Below are 20,565 nucleotides of genomic sequence, written 5' to 3'. Positions count from 1 at the left end.
CGCTTGCCACCCCCGGGGAAGGAATTTATAATAAATTTTCCAACGATCAGTCGCGAGAAAACGTGTTTGGGTTTATGCAACGTATTCTGGGAATACCATGTCTGAGGCATGCGTTCCTCTACCGAAATCCAGCGCGTGCGCAGAGTTCGTACGCGGAGTAGTTGTCCATAAGGTTCCGGCCTTTCATACTCACGTACTCGAAACATCTTTGATAGGGAAAAGCCGCTCGCAGTGGTCGTTAAAGAAATAAAGCGTACCGTGAATCAAGAGGCATGCTATTCTACAGCTGCCGTACGTTGCGTTTTCCGCACTTAAAACAAAATGGCCGACAAGACGTCGAGGAAAGAAAAAAAAAAAAAATACAAGAAAGTTTAGCCGCAAAGAGCGGCGAAGATCAACTCGACCGTCGACACGCGCGTAGCTTTAATAATGTAAGAAATAAAGATATATATTCTTGAGATTGATCATGAGTCTAACGATATGTAATCATACATGTAAAGTGTATGCGTACCGAATAAGGATCCGATTTTGGTCGAACAGGTTGATCGCCGCAGTCCGCACTTCGCACTCCGCACCCTTCTACGGAGTTGTGCGGCTTTAAGGGGGGATTCTGGTTTAGGAGGCTAAAAAAAAGGAGATTTTTATGAATTTTTTTCATTGACAATAATGCAGTTGAGGTTTCTAAACCTTTTACAATATTTAACTGCTTATTTGAAGAGGTAAAAAAAAATTTTATATCGTAAAATAATTGCAAAATGGCGCCGTGGTGTATCTCTAGTCGGAGCGCCTCGCCAACAATCTGCGGGAAAGATAGAGAAAAAACTAATTGATCAATCGACTTGATTCAAAGTGCGTTAGCTAAAGAATGAACAACCATTCTATGCATGTGAACCTCAAACTTTGGTAAAAATATTAATTTAAATAATTGTTGATGCATAAAAACGCGTTTCCTCCGCGGAGGATATTTTTTCTCAAAAATTTCATGTTTTTGTTCAAGTGCTAAAAAATTTTGTATTTAATAATACAAAATTTTTTAGCACTTGAACAAAAACATGAAATTTTTGAGAAAAAATATCCTCCGCGGAGTAAACGCGTTTTTATGCATCAACAATTATTTAAATTAATATTTTTACCAAAGTTTGAGGTTCACATAGAATGGTTGTTCATTCTTTAGCTAACGCACTTTGAATCAAGTCGATTGATCAATTAGTTTTTTCTCTATCTTTCCCGCAGATTGTTGGCGAGGCGCTCTGATTAGAGCTACACCACGGCGCCATTTTACAATTATTTTACAATATAAAAATTTTTTTTACCTCTTCAAATAAGCAGTTAAATATTGTAAAAGGTTTAGAAACCTCAACTGCATTATTGTCAATAAAAAAAATTTATAAAAATCTCCTTTTTTTAGCCTCCTAAACCAGAATCCCCCCTTAATCACACTGTCGCCATCTCTCGCACTCGACTGACTCGACACGTTTACCAACCTCGGAAACGCGTGTACCGACAGTCGTGCGTTCTAAAAAGTAGCAACACATAAAAGTTTATCGACAATCTTATATAATACATCTCATATGTATAACAATAAATAACGACGTTAATACTACATTATAAATTATAACGTGCTGCAGTATTTATTAGGCGCTTTCCCTTTACTGACACAAGTGTCGTTCTGGCTTTGTTATTTATTGAATGCTAAGAAAGATAGATAGATAGATGATAGATAGAAGGTCGCATTTGTCTCGACTTGGACAAGTTTAGGGTATATCGACAGTCCAGGCAGCGCGGGATCTTCTCGGTGCCGAAGCGTCTCGTATCGATCGACCAGTCGGGGCTCGGGCACTCGACGCGACATCTGACGGCGGCACTATGCAAATCGGGGATCGGCGAATAAATCAGAGACGTCCGTATCTGATGCAAGCCTCGAGGCGACAGGTGCAATACGTTGCGTGTCCGGTGTCGCACGATCGACTCGACTACCGCCACCGCGTTGCGCCACCGCCACGTCGTACGCTTCTGCGAGGCAGCCGGAAACACGAAGCATTAGTAGGTATCCCGATTATCACGTGTTACGTGTCAGCGCAACGCACGCCTGCTCTTCACGAACATATGGAGTGCCGTTGTGCGAAACGGGTCTCTCCGATCTTTCATTTCGATTCGCGACACGTCGCGATCGTCGTTCGATCGGCATTGGAAATTTTACGCCTACGTCGCGCGGCGCGACGTAATGCACGGTAATGCCATATTTGGAACGCGCGGAAGCTTCGAAACGAGGTCGCGCGTCGCGATAACGTATCGAGGACAAAACTTTATATTAATAAGGTACTATATAAGTTTATACAGGATCTATAAAAGAAGAGGAGAGAGAGAGAGAGAGAGAGAGAGAGAGAGAGAGAGAGAGAGAGAGGTAGGAGCACCGAGACGGGCGAGTTTCGGGTTTCGGGTCGAACGTGGCGCCCGCGCGAAGCGCGCGCGTCGCCGGCCAATCCCAGGTCGGGGCGCATGCGCGGCGTGGTCGCGCGCCTACGCGCCGACGCGTCGTCGCGGCGGGCTTGCGGGTCGGACTTTAGCATCGAACGTTGCGGTAGCGACGAACGACGCCGATTGGCCAGCGTGGCCCACGAAGGCTACATCCGGTCGGCGGCGCCGCAGTATTGGTCGATCGCGCGCGACGGCATCAACGGCGATGGTGGCGAGCGAAGTTGGTCGACGTTCCTATATACATTATTGATAAATAGCTCGCGTCGTTGTCGAGTGTGCGACTTTTCCGTGAAGCGGCCCCCGGGGAAGCCAGCCGACGGTGCGGTGCGCGGGTGCGTTGGCCGATCGCGCGTGGTGCTACAACGTCGGTCAACCTCGTCGCCGTGTGCTGACTGCTGAGTCGTTTCGCGCGACGGTGTCTCGTGCGTGAGCCCCGAGCCTCGAGCTTCCCGTCTCGCGCGTGGAAGCCAAGGAAGAGAACCGCGGCGGACAACGGACGGCCGCGGTGCACGTACACGTACATACATACGACGTACCGTGACGACAGTTACGTGAGGGAGAGAGGGAGGGAGAGCGAGCGCGACGGAGGACGGGAGGAGAGAGGAAGTGAGGGAGAGAGAGCGAGGAGAGAACGCGCGCGCGTCGCCTCGCAAACGGAGATCGGCGGCGGACGGGAGCAGCCGAGCGCGAACGACGGGATTATCGTGTGCGCGTTTCTGGGTGTGACGGGACGTGGTGGTTCGCAGTCCAGTATCGGTGCGCGTCTCTTTACCGGCGACATCGTGCACGAGGTGGTGTTGTGCGCGAGAGTGGGCCCCCGTAGGGCCGGGGCCCAGGCAGCGTTCCCTCGCTAAAGCCTGCGGCGCTATCCCACGAGAGAGCATGCCGAGCCTGGCCACCAAGAGGTGAGAGCGAGCGAGATAGAGATAGGGAGAGAGCGGGCGAGCGAGCGAGAGAGCACGAGCGTATCAGAGAGAGAGAGAGAGAGAGAGAGAGCTTGAGCGCGCGAGAGAGAGGGACGGAGACGGCGCGAGAGCGAGCGAGTGAGCGAGCAAGAAAGGAAGGAGAGCGTGCGTTGTAACCCGTGAATCCGAGGGAAGCGACTACCTTCGAGGCCTGTTTTTTTGCTCCGCCATTGTACCATCGCGAGACGACCGACCGTCCGACCGATCGTCTCGGTGGCGGCAACCGTGGAGGGACTGGAGGGAGCCGCTCGTTTTTGCACGGATGACGCGCGGGCGTGTTCCTGTACGGCGTCTTCGTAAGCGGTAACGAGGAAGAGGAGAAGAGAGGAGGTGATTGAGGAGGAGGTGGAGGTGGAGGTGGAGGATATCGGTCGTCGTCGTCGCGGCCCCCGGTCACGCCGCCTGCGTGTTCGCGTGTTGTTGTTCGGGCGTGCTGCTCCTCGACGCGACGACGGCGTAAAACGGCGCTCGATACTCTCTCGCCGTCGCGGTCGTTGCGGGAACGGAACGCGGGAGCCGCGCGGCGCGGCGGCGGCCGCGGCGGGGAGAGGAAGGAGGTAATAGTGGCCGCGTCCTCGTAGAGCAGAGTGGCGCGTCCTTTCGCGAGGAAGCTCCGCGTTCTCGCGCGCGACGGCGCTGAGAAATCCCACGAGACTATCGGGCGCCTCGCGCTGCTGCTCCGCTTCTCCGCTTTTCCTCCGCTTCTCGTCATTGTCGTCGAGCGCTTTCCGTTACGGGCAAGTACTCGTACTTGGTACTCGTGAGTTCTCGAGCCGGCCTCGTAGATTATCCGGATTTCTCGCGGCTGCAGTTCGTCGATAATCGGCTAGCTAGACCTAGACGGAGCAGCAGCGGCGGGACCGAGCCGGCTTCCGAGCACCGCGTGCTGAAGCGCGTTCCCGGAGCGTCTTGCGAAACGCTCCGCCGCACGTTGCGAGAAAAAAGTATGCGGCACGACGCGGCGCGTTATGCAATAGACGCCGCGCGCGCGGCGCGCGGTCGACGACGACGATGACGAGGACGTGGAGGAGGAAGCGGCAGCAGCGGGGCGCGACTCTCGTAGTTCTCTCGCGGCTCCGTTCTTTTTCATTAATTCGCCGCGAGCGTATCACGTGGTAATGCGTCAGACCGTGTGCCGCTGCTTTAATTTACCTGCCTGCGTTACGAGCGAGCGCGTGCGTTCGTGTGCGTTCGTGTGCGTGCGCGTTGCGTGTGCGTACGCCGCGCGCAGCGGCGATGATAAAATTACGGCACGTCGCGCCGGAAGGCGCGTGTCTCTCCCGTGAGCGCGGAGGAGAGAGAGAGAGGACGTCGCACCCTCGGAAGAGCCCTGGCTCGCCGTCCTTTTTCCTCGGCTCCCGTTCTCTCGCCTCCGCTCCTCTCTCTCTCTCTCTCTCTTTCTCTCTCTCTCTCTGACGCCCTCCTCCTTTCTCTCCCGTCCTTCGCCCGTCCTCCTGCCGGCACTCCCGGTCGAAGTCTCCCTTTTCTTCCCATCCCCCTCTCCTTTCCACCGGAATCCTTTTTCCTTTCGGGCTTTTGCCCGCTCTCGATTCCTCGTTCCGTAGGTTGCCGTCTTTTTCTCTCGATTCCTTTTTCCCCCGCTCGCTGACGAAGCACGCGAAGCTCGCGTCCGTCTCCCTTTGTCTCACTTGGTCGCGGCCGACACGACGCCCGCGTGCTCCGTCGCGGTGAAATATCGGGCTGCTTCCGGTGCGCGTGCACGCGCCGCAACGCGTTCGTGCGCGCTTCATCTTCCTCGTTGTTTTTCGTCGTGCGACGTGCGGTGAATACGGCGGGAACGCCCGCGCCGTAGATCTCGTCTCGCCGAGATTACCCCGCGTTACGATCTTTAAAAACTCTTAAGTTTAACAACATTCCGCTTTGCGCCGCGACAACGTGGATGAGGACGCGTGCGCCGGAGCTCCGCGTTGGTAGCGAAACGCCTCGATAAGAGGCTCGCGCGGCACGGAGAAGATAAAGGAGAGAGGACGTTGCGTGATAAACGGGCGTGCGCGCGAATCAGCTGGCCCCGCCGAGCGTCTTTCTCGAGAGCGTGAAGAAAGAAAAGAAAAAGAGATACATCTGTGGACGCGTAGCCGGGAGTTTACGCTACCTCGTATCTATTGAGATTTCGTTGTTTATCACCGGTACGCGTGTGAGTCATTTGTATGTATCGGGACGCCTCCGATTCCGATGGGCGATGGGCGCTTGGTGTCTGTCGTCTGCTATATCACGTGTTCTCGACGCCCCGTATCGCTCCCCCGATGGCCCCGATATTTGCCGATTTCGTTTTTTATTTCCCTGACGCGCAATATTATCCACGCTGAAATGCCGCAAACATTGTAACTATAGCAACGTCGCCGTCGTGCCGTCGGACACACTTTGGAAAGTTCGACGCTTATCGTCATCGAGATCGTCCTCGACGCGAAGCCTCGAACGATGAAGAAAACCGCACAGTTTTGCGATCGAGACGCGTTCTTGCTACGTTGCCGCGATAACATATTTTTTTCAGACGCGTTCTCTCTGAGACGTATGTAGAGCGAACGCTGTCAAGTATCGAGTGCAACGCGAATGTAAAAAACTGCAGAGTTAAACACATCAGAGTTTCTTAATGATACTTATAACACTGTAAAAATCTGATAAGATTAACTGTCTGTTGAAAATTAAAACGTCGTATAACGCGTTGTTAAGCGTGACTCATCTATCGAACGGCTTGGGAATCTCGTCCACGTGCACCCACGGTACCGTTCTACTCTCGAGATTCGTCGGGCGTTGCGAGCACCGTCTAAAATCTTTGTGGACGTTCAGAAGCGTTGCGTCAACGGCCGTGGGGGCAAGACGGAACCAAAGTTTATAAAAGAAAAAAGCACGACGAGCGACGTCGCGCGCAAAATGAAAGTTACGGCGTGTACCTCCTTCCCGCGTCAAAGCGCATCTCGCTGATCCACGCCGAGCCGGCCGAGCTCGATGGAGTATCTCGGACGGCGAGTACTCGACCGTAAACGTGCTTTCCTGGAATTAAGCTAATGATCGTAGTTTGTAGCTTTCGCTGCAGAAACGCGCGCGTGGCGTCTTTCGCGAAAGACGCGAGCGTGCGGCGTAAAGGACGTTTGTGACCTGGCGTTATCTCCTTTTCTTTTCTATCTTTTCCAGGACGCACTCGCGGAAGAGGAACGGCATGCGGAACGTGGTGCACCGGATAGCTCCTGTCCCGACGCGCGAGGAAATATTTTAATAGCGCCACGTCGCCGACTGTAGCGAGCGGCCTGAGAGACCGCTGGGACGTATTGCGCGGGCACAAAGTCCGACTCTGGAAAGTTGTCGCCCTAAAACTAAATAACGTCGTTGAAAGGGCTACAAGCGTGCCGTTATCATCGTCTTCTTCGTCGTCGTCGTCGTCGTCGTGGTGGTCGTTGTTGTGGTGAGACGTTTTCATTTACGTTGCGAGAGGATACATTGGGATACGCTTAAGAGGACCGTCAAGTATGCTACGCTTCCTCAAACGTGGAAACGAAGTGAGTTGGAGTTTCGTGTTTGCCGCTCCGTAATTTCGCGCTGCTCCTTTTGGAACAAAGTCTATTGCGAGCGTGGCACAGCTCCACGGCAGTTTACTATGTGGCTTAAAAATGTTATGTAATTTTTGCGTCACACACAGATAACCCCGTTTGAGTGTGCGATTAAAGGGCTTGGCACTAACGAGTTTTTTTTTTCGAACGTCTTCCATTGAAAGATACACGGCACTTGTTTGCAAAGTTGACAATATTGTTATCTGAATTTTTATTTAGAGCTCTTTATTATTTATTCTTTAAGCACCGCGTAACTCTCGCGTGCTTCGTGTATTCATTTCTTGAACGTTGTACGATAAAACGCATGATGTAATATTTCGACTTTTTGCAGGGAACCGGTCGTGCCTTGTGACAATGGAACGCCATGCTCGACGACATGGGAGATACTGTGGAAACGACGTACGTATGTGGCCGCGGATGATGACGACCCAATGATAAACTGTTTATTGGAATAAAGCGGAAACACAGGACACAGAGTCAAGTCAAACGGTCAACAGGGGCGGCTGACGGTAAGGGAGGCAGGACAGAGCCGTAGTAATGGATGAATGGGAGTGAGCGCGGGGCACGGGGAGTGCAGGAGCGGCGGACGCGCACTTGGCGGCACGTCGTGGGAGCCTCTGGATGTGGAGGCCGCGGCACCGGCAGCGTCAGTGGCAGTGATGGCCCCTGCTCTGACGGAAGGCGGTCCTCAAAAGCCTGAAAACTTGCTCCCTACCCTACCAGCCGCCAGCGGCTTTCTGTCCGCCGAGCAGGCCACGCAGGTGTGCCAGAACCGTGAGATCTTAACCAAGTTCGTGGTGCCGGCGAACGTGCAACCGTCGAAGATCGACGAGCAGTGCTTGCGCGGTATCTCAAAGGACCTCATACGCGATGTCATTAACTCCAAGTATGCAAACGACCTCGACTCGCTATCTGCGTTTACGAACGCGTCCGACTTGATCGGATCGAGGAACGGTGCGGCGTGTTTGCAACAGCAGGCGGCGGCGCCGGCGGCGGCGGCGGCGGCGGCGGCGGCGGAGGGGGAGGAAGAAGAGGAGGAGGACTTTGAGCGACCGGTCACGCTGCCGGACGCCGGTCACGCCGAGAGGAAGGCGATCGACATTATAATGAACGACCCATCTATGGGTGATGAAACGAACAACATGGGTTTCTTGAAATCGAGCGTGGACTTGCCTCTGGTGGCTACCGAGACCGAAACGGAAGACAATAAGAATCTGGACGTCGATCAGATCATGGCCTTCAGTACCGATATCACGGCCGAACAGTGCAGTATGCCGAATGTCGCTGATATCGGGCACAACGTGGAGGAGATTTTGCAGGTCATTAGTTCGATAGAAGGTGCGGAGAGCACCGAGAACATTTCCACGAGCGGTGGTGAGCCGGTACAAGGCGCTGTCGACAGTCTCGGACATGGCGAGATGTTTGCCATGCCCGAGGAGGGATTCGCGTCTTTCGAGCGGGATTTACTTAACGACGTGGACGTAATGAGTCTTTGCAACGATAATATAAATATCCCAGTGGAAACGATGGACCAGCAAAAGTCCAACAGTTTGAGATCGCAACAGGACATTGTAGCGCAGAAACAGTTCGAGAACGAAAGGAGATGTGCGTTTTTATTGAGAAGACTGAGGAAACTTCAGACGAGAATAATGGGCCGACACGTGGCGGAAGAAAACACCGGCGTTCTCGAATTGGCTCATCACGGAGTGAAAAAATATCTTTTACAAGAATTGGTTAATATCGGTTCGAAATCCAATGTGAGAAACTTTCCCGAAATTAGCGGCAGTTTACATTCGTTTCTGCAGAAAATTGAGAAAATGTGTGTTGCCCAGAGTAACAGTGTGAATCGTCAAAGAGTGTGTCGATACTTTGGTGGAGGGTCGCGCGATAACGTGGTTGGTACGTCCGGCAATAACGGTAATCGCCAGCCAGTGTTTGGTACCCCTCAGGTTAAACTAAACGGTGAAGAAGTGGAAAATGTGGCTGGATCTTTGTCCACGCAATTACATATTGTGGAATCTAACTTGGATTCGGACTGTACGGCATCCAGCAGTGGTGGAGAAAGTTGCGATGAAATGCAGACATTCAACAATACGCAACAACAACGTCTGTCCATGTAAGTTACGTTGAACAAGAGATTTAACATTAGTATTAATTTAACATTAAGCATCAATGCGGTTTACATGTTCTGTCCATACTAATTTTACGCAATTTATTGATTTATACTTTTACGTTGTGCTTATCTAAAAAAATATACGTTAAATATAATTATGACGCTTTATAAGAGGAAAAATAATGTATAAAGAAACAGGCTGCTTATTCAACTTGTGATAAATAGTATTTGAAATATTCTGAATTATTTTGAAACAAGCGCATTTTTTTATATACATCATGTTCAATTGTAACAAGCACGTATTATAGCAAGTTATTATAAGTAATAGAGTTTTAAGAGTGTTAAAATAATGGACTAGAGTTTTTGTAATAGATGATTAATCCACAATATTAACTTGTTTATTCATACGTATGAGTTTTGAGTTTATCATGTATTCTTCTTTTGACATTTATTATGTTTGGTTTTGATATTCTCTTAGCAGCTCAAGTATTCAATCTTCATTATTAAATATCATAGTGTAGAAAGCCAAACTTTATTATTTAATTAATCTTTAAATGTCCTAAATGATTTTTAGATAGACTTGTTAAAATTCTACGTTTTGATGGTTTATACGTCGAGACGTATGCCTCGATATAAAAATAAACGGGAATTTTCTTAACTTGGCCTCTGATATAAAGTTTTGAAATTTTTTAGTTTGTATAAACAGTACAAGTATCAAGTACCGCGCGTTGAAGAAAACGGACCGAAATATGTTTTTTGGCTCGGTTCTGGATTCTTTATCGTTTGCTTATTTATAAAACACTTTGTTTCGAAAACACGTTCGTAATAGTTTGACGTTTAGAACTCGGATTTAACGTGTATTTGGTTTCTATGGCTGCAACAGTCGTGTGCATATTATATTCGAGTTGAGTGATTCTGTAAAATGAGGCGATATAAGATTGAAAGTAATTTATTATTCAGTTTCATTTATCGAGTCCACGCTTCTTAAGGTCTCTCGGCATTCTATATAGTTTCTGCGACACGAGGCTACACACTGATTCGTTATTTGCACAGATCCAAAAGAGCAGCATGGAGATATGCACAGGATCGTGCAGGTGTAGCATCACGGTGGACATGGCTACAGGCACAGATATCAGATTTAGAGTACAGAATTAGACAGCATAACGAACTGCAACGGCAGATCAGGGCCACGAAGGGTCTGGTCGTTCTTGAAAATGCGGAGACCGTTAATGGATACAGTGGCGCTCTACCAGGGTCCACTGGACGATACACGTCACCCGAGGGTGAATTACCAGCTAGTAGGACGCGTCCATTTGTATGGAGTTTTTATAGAAAGCGAAAGCTTTTGCAAGTGGACAGGCTACACGAAGTTTCAAAGCGCGCAGCTAAAGCGTCAACAGTCAGATGCACGTGTGATCATGTGTTGCCTGCGTGTGCTTTATGTACAGGAAGGCTAGATCCAATGCAGTCACAAGAACCATTTGAACAGCTTTCTGTACAGGAACGAGTAGCACTTGTTGATCCCAGTTTTCATCCGGTGTTGTCGTTCTCTGATGGTACGTTTAGTTATGAATACAAAAAAAAATCCACTATTTAAATTGGAATTTCGTTCAGTACTGTCATGTTGATAGGACTTGTTATGTGTATATAATCCAGGACAGTTCATACTTGTAACATTCATAGATTACTCTTCCCTGCAATGTTGAATTATTTAAAATCTGAATGGAAGTTCGAAATTGTTGAGTAACAACGAAAAACTTGTTGGCTGTATCTCTCACGTGTTTTATTTTATTGTAGAAATTGTACATGGAACACATTTAGAAGCTATTATGAAATCAGTGGAGTGGCAGCAGAAAATGTTGAGAGGCAATTTACGAATTACCCGAGTGAAAGATAAAGATAGCAACGAAAGAAGAAATAAGAAACTTCCTAATAGAACAAAGTATACCGCGCGATTAAAGAAATCATCCTCGACCATCCTTACTGCAAGTACGTATCGCGAGGACGTCATTTTGCAATCTATCGTTCTTGCCTGTTAAAAGAATGAATCACTCTCCTTGTTTGTGTCTTTTTGTTGCGAAATAACATTTGTTTAAAACAGGGATCAAGAGAAAAATGTTGAAAAATGGAAAGAGAACGAGACTCAGTCACGAGAGAAGCGTCGTGCCTGGATTGAGTAAGAAAAAAGTATCAAAGTTGCCGACTGAGGATGACGACGACGTTAGCGCGCTTTCAAGTTCCAGCAAACACTCATCCCCAGTGCCTTCTCCATTGCAACACGTTACTGCCTCGTCGGAGAAAAACGTTGTTAAAGAGAAAAGTTCCAATTCACATGGGTAAGCGTTGCAACGTTCACGCATCACGTGCTTTTCCATTAGCGAGATCACTATATCGATCCCGCACGTAAAGTTTTCCATAATACAGAGTGCTTGCATAATACGGAGTGTATGAAATGGAGGACGATTATGTTTCCTATTCATGAAATCGTCAGCCGCTTATCGTCCATGTACATTCAGAAACTATTGTTTCACAAACTATCCATGTGATTCAGTTGTGATATTTCTTTTCAGGCGTTTGCGTCAAAATTCGTACGACATCGATAATATAGTCATCCCTTATAGCGTTGCTGCTTCAACTAGACCTGAAAAGTTACAATATAAGGAGATATTAACGCCAAAGTAAGATATTACATAATCTACAATTCATGGTTCCAATTTCCAAATAAATTTAACTTAATATGATTAATTTAACTATTACTGTGTTGTGTATTAAAGCATTTTCTTATTTCTTAAAGATGGAGATTGTGCGACGAACCCTCGAAAATGGATGTGAAGAACGGTGTGATGCACAGGTCGGGTCAGGACAGTGACGTAAGTAAATAATGAGAGATGTTCGCTTATATGCGATAAAAAGCTGCACGGTAAAACAAAGTTACCTATTATTTTCTCTTTCGTAACTATGTTAATTCAATGACTCTGACAGTTTGAAGATATGTCGGACGAAACGATTGCCCTGAGGCACGAGCGTAGCGAACGTGAGGAATATAAACGTTTCATGACGTATCTCAACACGCCAAACCAACCGCGTATTCGTAATCGTCGTATCGACAGCAGAGCAGACAGCGGTGCGAATACGCCAGGTACGTCGTCCTCGCGTTCACGTGTAAATTTTTATCACGCCGCTATTACAAGCTGTTTGCTATTCGTCTCGATACTGTGTTCTTTCGAGTAAATCAATGAAATTATACTTTTATGAGAAAGAAAAACATTTCTCTTTTTTTAGATCCTATGTCGCCGCACGCGAGCAGTGACTTTGGTGGAGACGTGACATCCCCGATCACGTCTCCACCTGCCACTCCGTCTCAGGTGCAGGACACAGAGTTATCAGGTTTAGATTCGCACCGGCCGTCTGCATTACAAAATTCTTTGCGACGTCGCACCATGCCCGCTTTAAGACTTGGGAAAGACGATGCCACGGCCGCATTTACCGAAGATGATAACGAGGTAAGTACGCGCGGTAACGATATCTCGTATCGTTTAAATCATCATCACGCAACGCCGTAATGTCTCTGAAATTTTCGTACAGATATTGCCGTATGAGCCAAGAGTATTTCCATTATCCGAAGAAGTCTATGACAAGATGTTGGAGGTGATGCCGGACGGACACTGGCAAGCTTCATCAACATCCTTATGCTCCCGTGACGAAGACAAGGGCGATGATGTACGTACATTGCACTTGTACTAATACCTCTTTCATCGAGTATCTAAGTGAGAAATTTTTATTATATATGTAAAATGTATGTGGGGGTGGTGCTAGTACTGACTATTAATGTACACTTTGAGCCAACTTTCATGGCTCCTCTCGAGGCTATTTCCGGTAAGCAGTAACCACTTGACGCTTCATACTTTTATAACGTAAATCAATTTTACTTTTCATCTTTACATACACATAGACACACGCACGTAGCAACGGTTGACGGACGAAAAAAAGTATCGCGAGCGATCGTTACAGTACTTGACATGCGTTGTAGAATCTTTTACACTACTCTAGTTTGCTCCTTGGTTCACGCAGCTGCCGTATGAGAGCTTGCAATTTTAAATAGAATTTTTTCGCAAAGCGACCAAAATCGGACATAGGTGATTACCGACAACGACGGTTGTGTTTAACTATTCGTATTTCTACATTTCTAGGAAGGCGAAATGGATTCTCCCGAATCGGATTCGACCGAATCGGCTTGTTGCGATATAGACGGTGAGGATCCCAATGATCCTGAATGGACAGTAGCTGACGATAGAGACACTGAAAAGGAGAGAATACGTCCGACGGCTAAGAGATAGGATATAAAACTCTTAATAAGTACAGTATGTCTACGTCGTTACTATATGCAGAAGCTACCTGTCAATTGTTATATATACCTGTCGGTCATGTAACATTGCACCTTAAGTTAATTACGAACCTGTAAAGTGTATTATAAATATAAATTTTATAACTTCATTCTCTCTGCTTAAATTAATGGAAAAACCTTAATTACGTATTGCTTTTTTTAAGTATTGCTATTTTGGCCAAAGCATTAGAATTTTAGCGTCATATTACGTTTAGAATACGCATTATTGATTTCCCTGCTCTGTTATACATAGTAGATAATTAACTCTCCGAAAGAAGTGGAATCTCATGACAACGTTAGTGGTTTTGTACAAAACTGTATTTATGTTGCGATCATAATTCTTCACTCTTTAAATAAAAGTGCCAATCGAAATATTCTATAGCACTTCCAATATATACGTGCTTTTTCTATTTTTGTGAGAGAATACACCGCAGCCTGCGTGACATACTCTAGAAATGTTAATATTACAAATGCTTAAATGTATGTTACACGTTTACCCATTATGTCAAAACTCGTATTTAAATCCTTGTACATTGTCCGTTACATAACTCTTGCACCTAATTTCGCAAACGTAATTTAAGTAACAGTCAAAATCAGTTTCCTTAAGCATGGATTTTTTTTAGACTTAAGGTAATCCCATTTTAATTTTCGTATATGACCGAGTCGTGTCTTAAGATATTACTATTACATTATACAGGTAAGGATAACGTTATAAAAATTAAAATTATAAAAGAAAAATTGTAAATTTATGTATTATAGAAGATGTACTTGACATAGCGTGTGAAAATTTGATGTAGAACAGAAACTACTAATATTAAAATGTGTTATCAGTTAAATATTCTGATGCTCTGTATTTTGACTGTTATGTTCTTATCATTGGTATAATTTGTGAAGTATATATTCACTTGTTAATTTAAGCGTTCATATAAATAAAGTCTTGTGTCACTGTGATTTCGCAATTTTCTAATAGTCTGTGATACTACTGTATTTTCTTTCGTATTAAAAGTTTTATAACCAGGCAAAATGTCTACGAATTCTTAAAGTCGCATGCGTTTCAATTTTGTATATCACTTTTACGAGATGCAAATAAAAATAGGTGACAACAGAAACTGTTCTTTCTTTTACAACATGCAAATTCTTATGCAAGCACTCGTTTATATATACATATATATATATATATATATATATATATACTTGTATGTCATCAGCATTTTTGTAGTATTACAATACGATTAATAATAAACCAAGTACACAGGGTCTTCTATATATCATAATAAATCAAATGGGGAATAGTGAGAGAGGTACGCGGAACCACGCGCGGTAATTATTGCGCAATCAATATATAGTCAATAAGATAAAACATATTAGTCAATACATATTCGGACGTTTCGACACTTTCTTTGTGTCATCTTCAGCGTGTAAACAAAATTAATATACATAAAAATTACAAACGATATAAAATTAACGATCAAAAGCGATAAAATGATATAGTCGATCGGTCGACAAGCGCAGTCAAATCAATAAAATAATAAAAGCCATACGAATTCGTCAAACAATTCGAGATGTCGTATCTGATACATTTACGTTATTGATTTGACTGCGCTTGTCGACCAATCTACTATATCATTTTATCGCTTTTGACCGTTAATTTTATATCGTTTGTAATTTTCATGTATATTAATTTTGTTTACACGCTGAAGATGACACAAAGAAAGTGTCGAAACGTCCAAATATGTATTGCCTAATATATTTTATCTTATTGACTATATATTGATTGCGCAATACGTACCGCGCGTGGCTCCGCGTGCCTCTCTCACACTATTCCCTATTTGACAATACGAACAACACCACGAAACAAACTTTTATTACGATAATTTTGTATTTTTTTAGGTTCCAATCAAAGTATCCTTTAGTTACTGAATTTTTGATGCACCAACTTATAGTAACCGATAAATAATTATAGATATATGTTTTGCGCAACTGGCTTATATTTACTTTATCAAAATACAACATTATTATATCCAAATTTTCGTATAATATACTTTAAAAGTAATACAATATAAAAGTACAAAAATATGGAAAATACGACAGTGACACAATCTAACAATATGTCACATATCGTTAGATCACCCATTTACGTGTATCTAGATAAATATTAGAATGTGAACAAATTCAGTTGCATGTACTTTATCCAGTTCCAAAACAAATAAATTCAGTATCCAAGGTGTCTAGATCCACTACAACTGCAGTATACGTAGAGGAAAACTTTGGAATACAAATTAGCCTGACCACCTGATTTTCTTCACCTACAAGTGTTAAATATACTTAAAAAATATCGCAAATATAAAAAGACATCAAGTATCATCAAAATATGTACGAATGATTATCGTAGCGTCAGACGCAGGAAAATAATATATCGTACTACATGAACATTTCGTGTTTAATAGTACTTTTTGAGGCACGTAAAATAACTTTGACAATTTGTTAAATGTAATATTTATATTTTCTGAGATATATTTACCTTCCCACAGTTTTGTATCGGCTTCATCTGTGTTACCCACAAAGTATATATCCGGACAATACGTAATGATAAATGGATCTTTTGCAGAGTAAGGATGTACCGGTAATGTATCTGGAGCAGTCGGGCACATGTGCTTCCAAAGCAGCGTTCTCTCCAACCAGTCTAAAGGAGAGATGTCTGCATCACCGGTTGCTTTTATAATATCTTCAATAGGCTGTCCGCTGCTGCCCATTATTATACGTTCGGCGACTTTGCCGACCCACGGATTAGTCGCACCTTTTAAACTTTGAAATCTAAAAAATGCCACGTTATTTCTATCTAGGACTGTATTCGCATGTGGATTTAGGATAGAAAATCTTATATAAATCCGTATTACCTATTTTGTATTAAAAAAATATAGATTAAATATATATATATTCTGAATTGCTGTAATATGCCGCAAAATCTTCTAGTAAATATAAGATAGCAAAAAACTTTTTAAAACCGTCGTCTTTGCTGTGCGATAGAGAAAAAATTTAAGTAGCTCTAAAAAGATGTAATCTTATCTTGTTCATAAAAGTCTCGGAACGTATATCTACTTTAATAACGTGTAGGTACAATACCTAGACGTTAGTGGTAGTATGCATGGATGCAGCGGTTTCTGTGGTAACATTGCATTGGTAGGATCATGTTGACCTGGCATTAAAGTGATGCAACAACATTCTGCTATTTCGGAGAGAAATGCGTCCACAAGTCTCGTTGCCACAGCGACTTCCTTCGTTATAGCGGCGTCCTGCGCCTTCCCTTCGGCGTGTCCCATTAGGGTATTCGTCTTTGTGACAATTTTGACAGAATTACCTACGTAGACGGCACGACCCCAGGGTGAAACGGAGCACGGTTACGACTATACGATTACAAGTATTAAAAATTCAATATACCAGCAATGATAACTCGAACAATGCCAGTGGCGTCTTCTTGCGTCGTCATATCTCCCGCCATCCCACATATCCATTCGGTTAAGAGATTCAATGATAAGGTCTTGGAGGTCGTTGCCAAGTCGAGTCCAGACAAAAACACTACTTTTCCTTTGGATTTTGGATGTGCCGGAAAACTTCTAGGCACGCAACCAGGAAAACACCATTCCTTGATCTGAATAAAATATGATATTTTAATTTGATATACCTGTGTTTTAATTTCAATTTTACTTACCTCAAAACTGCCATTCTTGTCTTTGTAGCCTAAAATGGCACATACGACACCTGTAACATAGTTCTTCAAAGTAGCGTCATCAACTACTAATTTGATACGCAGCATCTCGTCTTCCAAGAACAAGTGATCCTTTTCTGAACAGTACGTCGACTTTGGCTCAGACAATGAGAGTTGATGATCCTCGCTTAATTCACGTAATATCGATGGCTTCCATTTTTGATGTTTAAAGAGCGTACCAATTATCACGCATTCTTGTCCTTCAAAATCTTCTAATTCCGCTAACTTTAATATTGGAACTTCGCCTGGGGGGGGGGGGGAACAATAAAATTTTTGCTCGCTTAATTCTATAGTCGCACGCACAAAATATTTGTGTACAAATAGCACTATGTATAAAAGCTCACCCCATTTTGCGACAACTCGTGGTATCAACGTCTCTCTCAACTCTGCCAATCTCGCCGCATATATGCTACAAAATTGCTTAGAGAAATCGATCACGTTGTCATCGAACGTGCTGGTCAAGTCTTCATATTGTACTTGCTGCCTCTTAAGTTCCTGTGGCTCTTTGTTTCCTGGTTTGGAAAGCAGGTCTCCGGCAGAGTCGTTGGACATGATCATGTCACGACAACGATATTCTGTACATGATGAAAAGAATCGCATACCTATTATTAATCAATATCTTATGTACACACGAAAAAGAATATTTAAACATCTATTAAACCTCAACGTGATAGACACCGCTTTAACTTGACACACAATAATGTGCCCCAATCTATTTACGTTATGTTTGGATGTATTTAAAATATGTAAACGTGTTCACGCAAGTGTGCACGTGTGTTTCGTAATAATCGCACGCCATCGAAAAACAAGGGTCACCTTTCTGATACACTAACAATACTATTTATTTACAGTCGTACTTTAACACACTTTGAATCTAACCTTTACGTTCGTACTTTTTTTCACCAAAAAATCAACATGAGAGCATAGAGAATATAGTGTGTGTGTATATATATTTAAAAAACCAAAAAGGCGAACTGAGAGAAGAATTTAGGAAAAGGTTTGTGTAAAAAAACCTTGAGTAATTAGTTGGAGACTGGTGATGTATCAAGTCTTGTTACAAACCTAAAAAGAAAAAAATCTTTCTTTCACCATTTTCGTTATTCTTTATAAATATCAAGGGCCCCTTGCTTCTCGATATTTCCAACGTTACGTCGTGTTTACTTACAGACACAAAATGTTTATCTAAATGCGGTACCGCATGCCAAAAGAGGAAAGCACGTGTGCGAGCACTGTGAGCCTTTCGCGCCTTTTTCGCCCTCGCAGAGCCGCAGGCCGCAGAGCACCTGTTCGAAGGAGAGAAGGAGACGGCAATGGAAGCTCCGGTAACTTAGCCGGTCAACTTCGACTTTATTAATTTTCATATTTTTTTATCGTTTGTTGGTGATTGTTGGCCTAATTACAACGTTTGTTGGTTCTTAATTTTTTTTTAAATTTAAAAAGAAAAATTAGCATTAAGTTAGCCGGAAAAATTTTATTTTTAATTTCAAAAAAGCCTAATCGATGCGTAATCGTTTGCTGATGATTGTTGGTCTAATTTTAGCGTTTGTTGGTTTATTATTAGTCTTAAAAACGAAAAAAAAAAACGAAAAATTATCTCACATATTAAAGTAATCGAAGATTGGTTTATTTGCCTACGACTTAAGCTTTATTTCTATCAATTTAAGGCTAACATCTATAAAACTGCCATATGAATACGGGCCTTAACATCGGCAGAAAAATCGCGAAAAGATCAAGAAACATGGTGGTTCGTGGGAAGCACACACACACACCACACACACACACACACACAAGGGGGTGCGAGGGGGGGGCCTTCGGCCCCCCCTCCCCCGCACCCACCCCGCCGGTAGGCTGCGTGGACCTCGCTTTACAACATAAAGTACATGCTAAGTTGTAAAACGAAATTATAAAGCACATGCATGGAGGGGTGCAAGGGGACTTACATGCGTGAGCGCACGTGAACAGAAAGGCTTTTCTCCCCTGCACCCCTCCCCCATGCATGTACTTTATAATTTCGTTTTACAACTTAGCATGTACTTTATGTTGTAATTGTAAAGCGAGGTCCACGCAGCCTACCGGCGGGGTGGGTGCGGGGGAGGGGGGGGGGGGCCGAAGGCCCCCCCCTCGCACCCCCCGTTGTGTGTGTGTGTGTGTGTGTGTGTGTGTGTGTGTGTGTGTGTGTGTGTGTGCTTCCCACGAACCACCATGTTTCTTGATCTTTTCGCGATTTTCTGCCGATGTTAAGGCCCGTATTCATATGGCAGTTTTATAGATGTTAGCCTTAAATTGATAGAAATAAAGCTTAAGTCGTAGGCAAATAAACCAATCTTCGATTACTTTAATATGTGAGATAATTTTTCGTTTTTTTTTTTCGTTTTTAAGACTAATAATAAACCAACAAACGCTAAAATTAGACCAACAATCATCAGCAAACGATTACGCATCGATTAGGCTTTTTTGAAATTAAAAATAAAATTTTTCCGGCTAACTTAATGCTAATTTTCTTTTTAAATTTAAAAAAAAATTAAGAACCAACAAACGTTGTAATTAGGCCAACAATCACCAACAAACAACCAACAAACGATAAAAAAATATGAAAATTAATAAAGTCGAAGTTGACCGGCTAAGTTACCAGAGCTGGCAATGGACACGGTAGACGGCGGGTATCTCACAGGTGACGCTGGTTCGTTTCAAGCGTTTCAAGTGCAGGAAGCACGCGACGGTGCGCGAGGAGTAGATAAGCACCAAGCAGATTCCTGGGAGAAGACAGAAGAGCGAGACGACGAATTTGATTGGCCGCGTCGTCATCGTATTCTACACGTGTTTCCGTCCTTGACGTATCGGAAACGAAGCAACGGTCGCAACGGAGCGTGGTGTTGGTACTTGAGAGAGCGGGATGGCGGGATCATGCCATCACGCACGTGGTGAGATTGGCGTAACACAGCCAATCCAATGAATTTGTTTTCTCCAAATTTGACTTTTCTTCTTCGTGCGGGATGGCTAAAATCATCGCCATCATCGGTTGTCACTCTCTCCAAGTGCCGCTGACGGAACCCGAGGACCGATTTATTTTCCAGGAGATTTCTTTCCCCGTAGCGTTGCGTTCGAGTGAATTTTGTTGAGACACTTTTGCCTGTAAAGGCAAAAGATAAGCGAGAAAGCTGCGCAATATTGTATTCACGAGAAGGTACGTGGAATCTTTCAGCTGCGCGACAACGCGTCGTGACGAAATGTTTGCCACTTTGTTACCTACATATGTAGTTATTTCAACCGTTTGACCTGTGCTCTTTTACATG

The 20,565-nt window shown here is 44.4% G+C and overlaps 2 protein-coding genes across 9 annotated transcripts; one reads left to right on the top strand and one right to left on the bottom strand.

Moving 5' to 3' along the window:
• The first annotated feature begins 2,650 nt into the window (after nt 1–2,650).
• On the top strand, nt 2,651–13,616 carry Nsl1 (non-specific lethal 1). Of its 4 annotated transcripts, none has more exons than XM_071779298.1 (12): nt 2,651–3,383; nt 6,597–6,864; nt 7,341–9,125; nt 10,176–10,678; nt 10,920–11,111; nt 11,224–11,458; nt 11,693–11,800; nt 11,917–11,992; nt 12,105–12,261; nt 12,405–12,625; nt 12,708–12,842; nt 13,313–13,616. In XM_071779298.1, the coding sequence occupies exons 3-12, from the start codon at nt 7,555–7,557 to the stop codon at nt 13,457–13,459; spliced, it is 3,345 nt and encodes a 1,114-aa protein (XP_071635399.1). In that variant the 5' UTR covers nt 2,651–3,383; nt 6,597–6,864; nt 7,341–7,554; the 3' UTR covers nt 13,460–13,616. The 4 variants fall into 4 exon arrangements, with proteins under 4 accessions (XP_071635399.1, XP_071635396.1, XP_071635397.1 ...); XM_071779295.1 differs by having other exon boundaries at nt 6,597–6,958; XM_071779296.1 differs by lacking the exon at nt 2,651–3,383 and adding an exon at nt 3,467–3,773 and having other exon boundaries at nt 6,597–6,958.
• Nucleotides 13,617–15,474: 1,858 nt separating this feature from the next.
• LOC139813672 (DNA polymerase delta subunit 2) lies at nt 15,475–20,175 on the bottom strand. 5 transcript variants are annotated; one of them, XM_071779299.1, is made up of 8 exons: nt 19,902–20,175; nt 18,335–18,555; nt 17,617–17,847; nt 17,216–17,517; nt 16,945–17,155; nt 16,630–16,864; nt 16,028–16,320; nt 15,475–15,812 (listed from the first exon to the last, which is right to left on the bottom strand). In XM_071779299.1, the coding sequence occupies exons 1-8, from the start codon at nt 20,075–20,077 to the stop codon at nt 15,694–15,696; spliced, it is 1,788 nt and encodes a 595-aa protein (XP_071635400.1). In that variant the 5' UTR covers nt 20,078–20,175; the 3' UTR covers nt 15,475–15,693. The 5 variants fall into 5 exon arrangements, with proteins under 5 accessions (XP_071635400.1, XP_071635402.1, XP_071635401.1 ...); XM_071779301.1 differs by having other exon boundaries at nt 18,438–18,555; nt 19,942–20,066; XM_071779300.1 differs by lacking the exon at nt 19,902–20,175 and having other exon boundaries at nt 18,438–18,632.
• Between the last annotated feature and the right edge of the window lie 390 nt (nt 20,176–20,565).

The sequence above is a fragment of the Temnothorax longispinosus genome, chromosome 5 (assembly GCF_030848805.1).
Source record: "Temnothorax longispinosus isolate EJ_2023e chromosome 5, Tlon_JGU_v1, whole genome shotgun sequence".
Taxonomy (NCBI): Eukaryota; Metazoa; Arthropoda; class Insecta; order Hymenoptera; family Formicidae; genus Temnothorax; species Temnothorax longispinosus.
Note: the sequence above shows the minus strand (reverse complement) of the source record. Positions and strands in the feature narration are given on the sequence as shown.

Excerpts from the sequence above, each read along its gene's own strand:
- LOC139813672 (XM_071779299.1), bottom strand. The coding sequence starts at position 20,077 with ATGACGACGCGGCCAATCAAATTCGTCGTCTCGCTCTTCTGTCTTCTC. Across the intron at positions 17,156-17,215 it reads ACAAGAATGGCAGTTTTGAG|ATCAAGGAATGGTGTTTTCC; the intron begins GTAAGTAAAATT and ends TATTTTATTCAG. Across the intron at positions 15,813-16,027 it reads CGATACAAAACTGTGGGAAG|GTGAAGAAAATCAGGTGGTC; the intron begins GTAAATATATCT and ends TAACACTTGTAG.
- Nsl1 (XM_071779298.1), top strand. The coding sequence starts at position 7,555 with ATGGGAGTGAGCGCGGGGCACGGGGAGTGCAGGAGCGGCGGACGCGCA. Across the intron at positions 11,993-12,104 it reads GGTCGGGTCAGGACAGTGAC|TTTGAAGATATGTCGGACGA; the intron begins GTAAGTAAATAA and ends TGACTCTGACAG. Across the intron at positions 12,262-12,404 it reads CAGCGGTGCGAATACGCCAG|ATCCTATGTCGCCGCACGCG; the intron begins GTACGTCGTCCT and ends CTCTTTTTTTAG.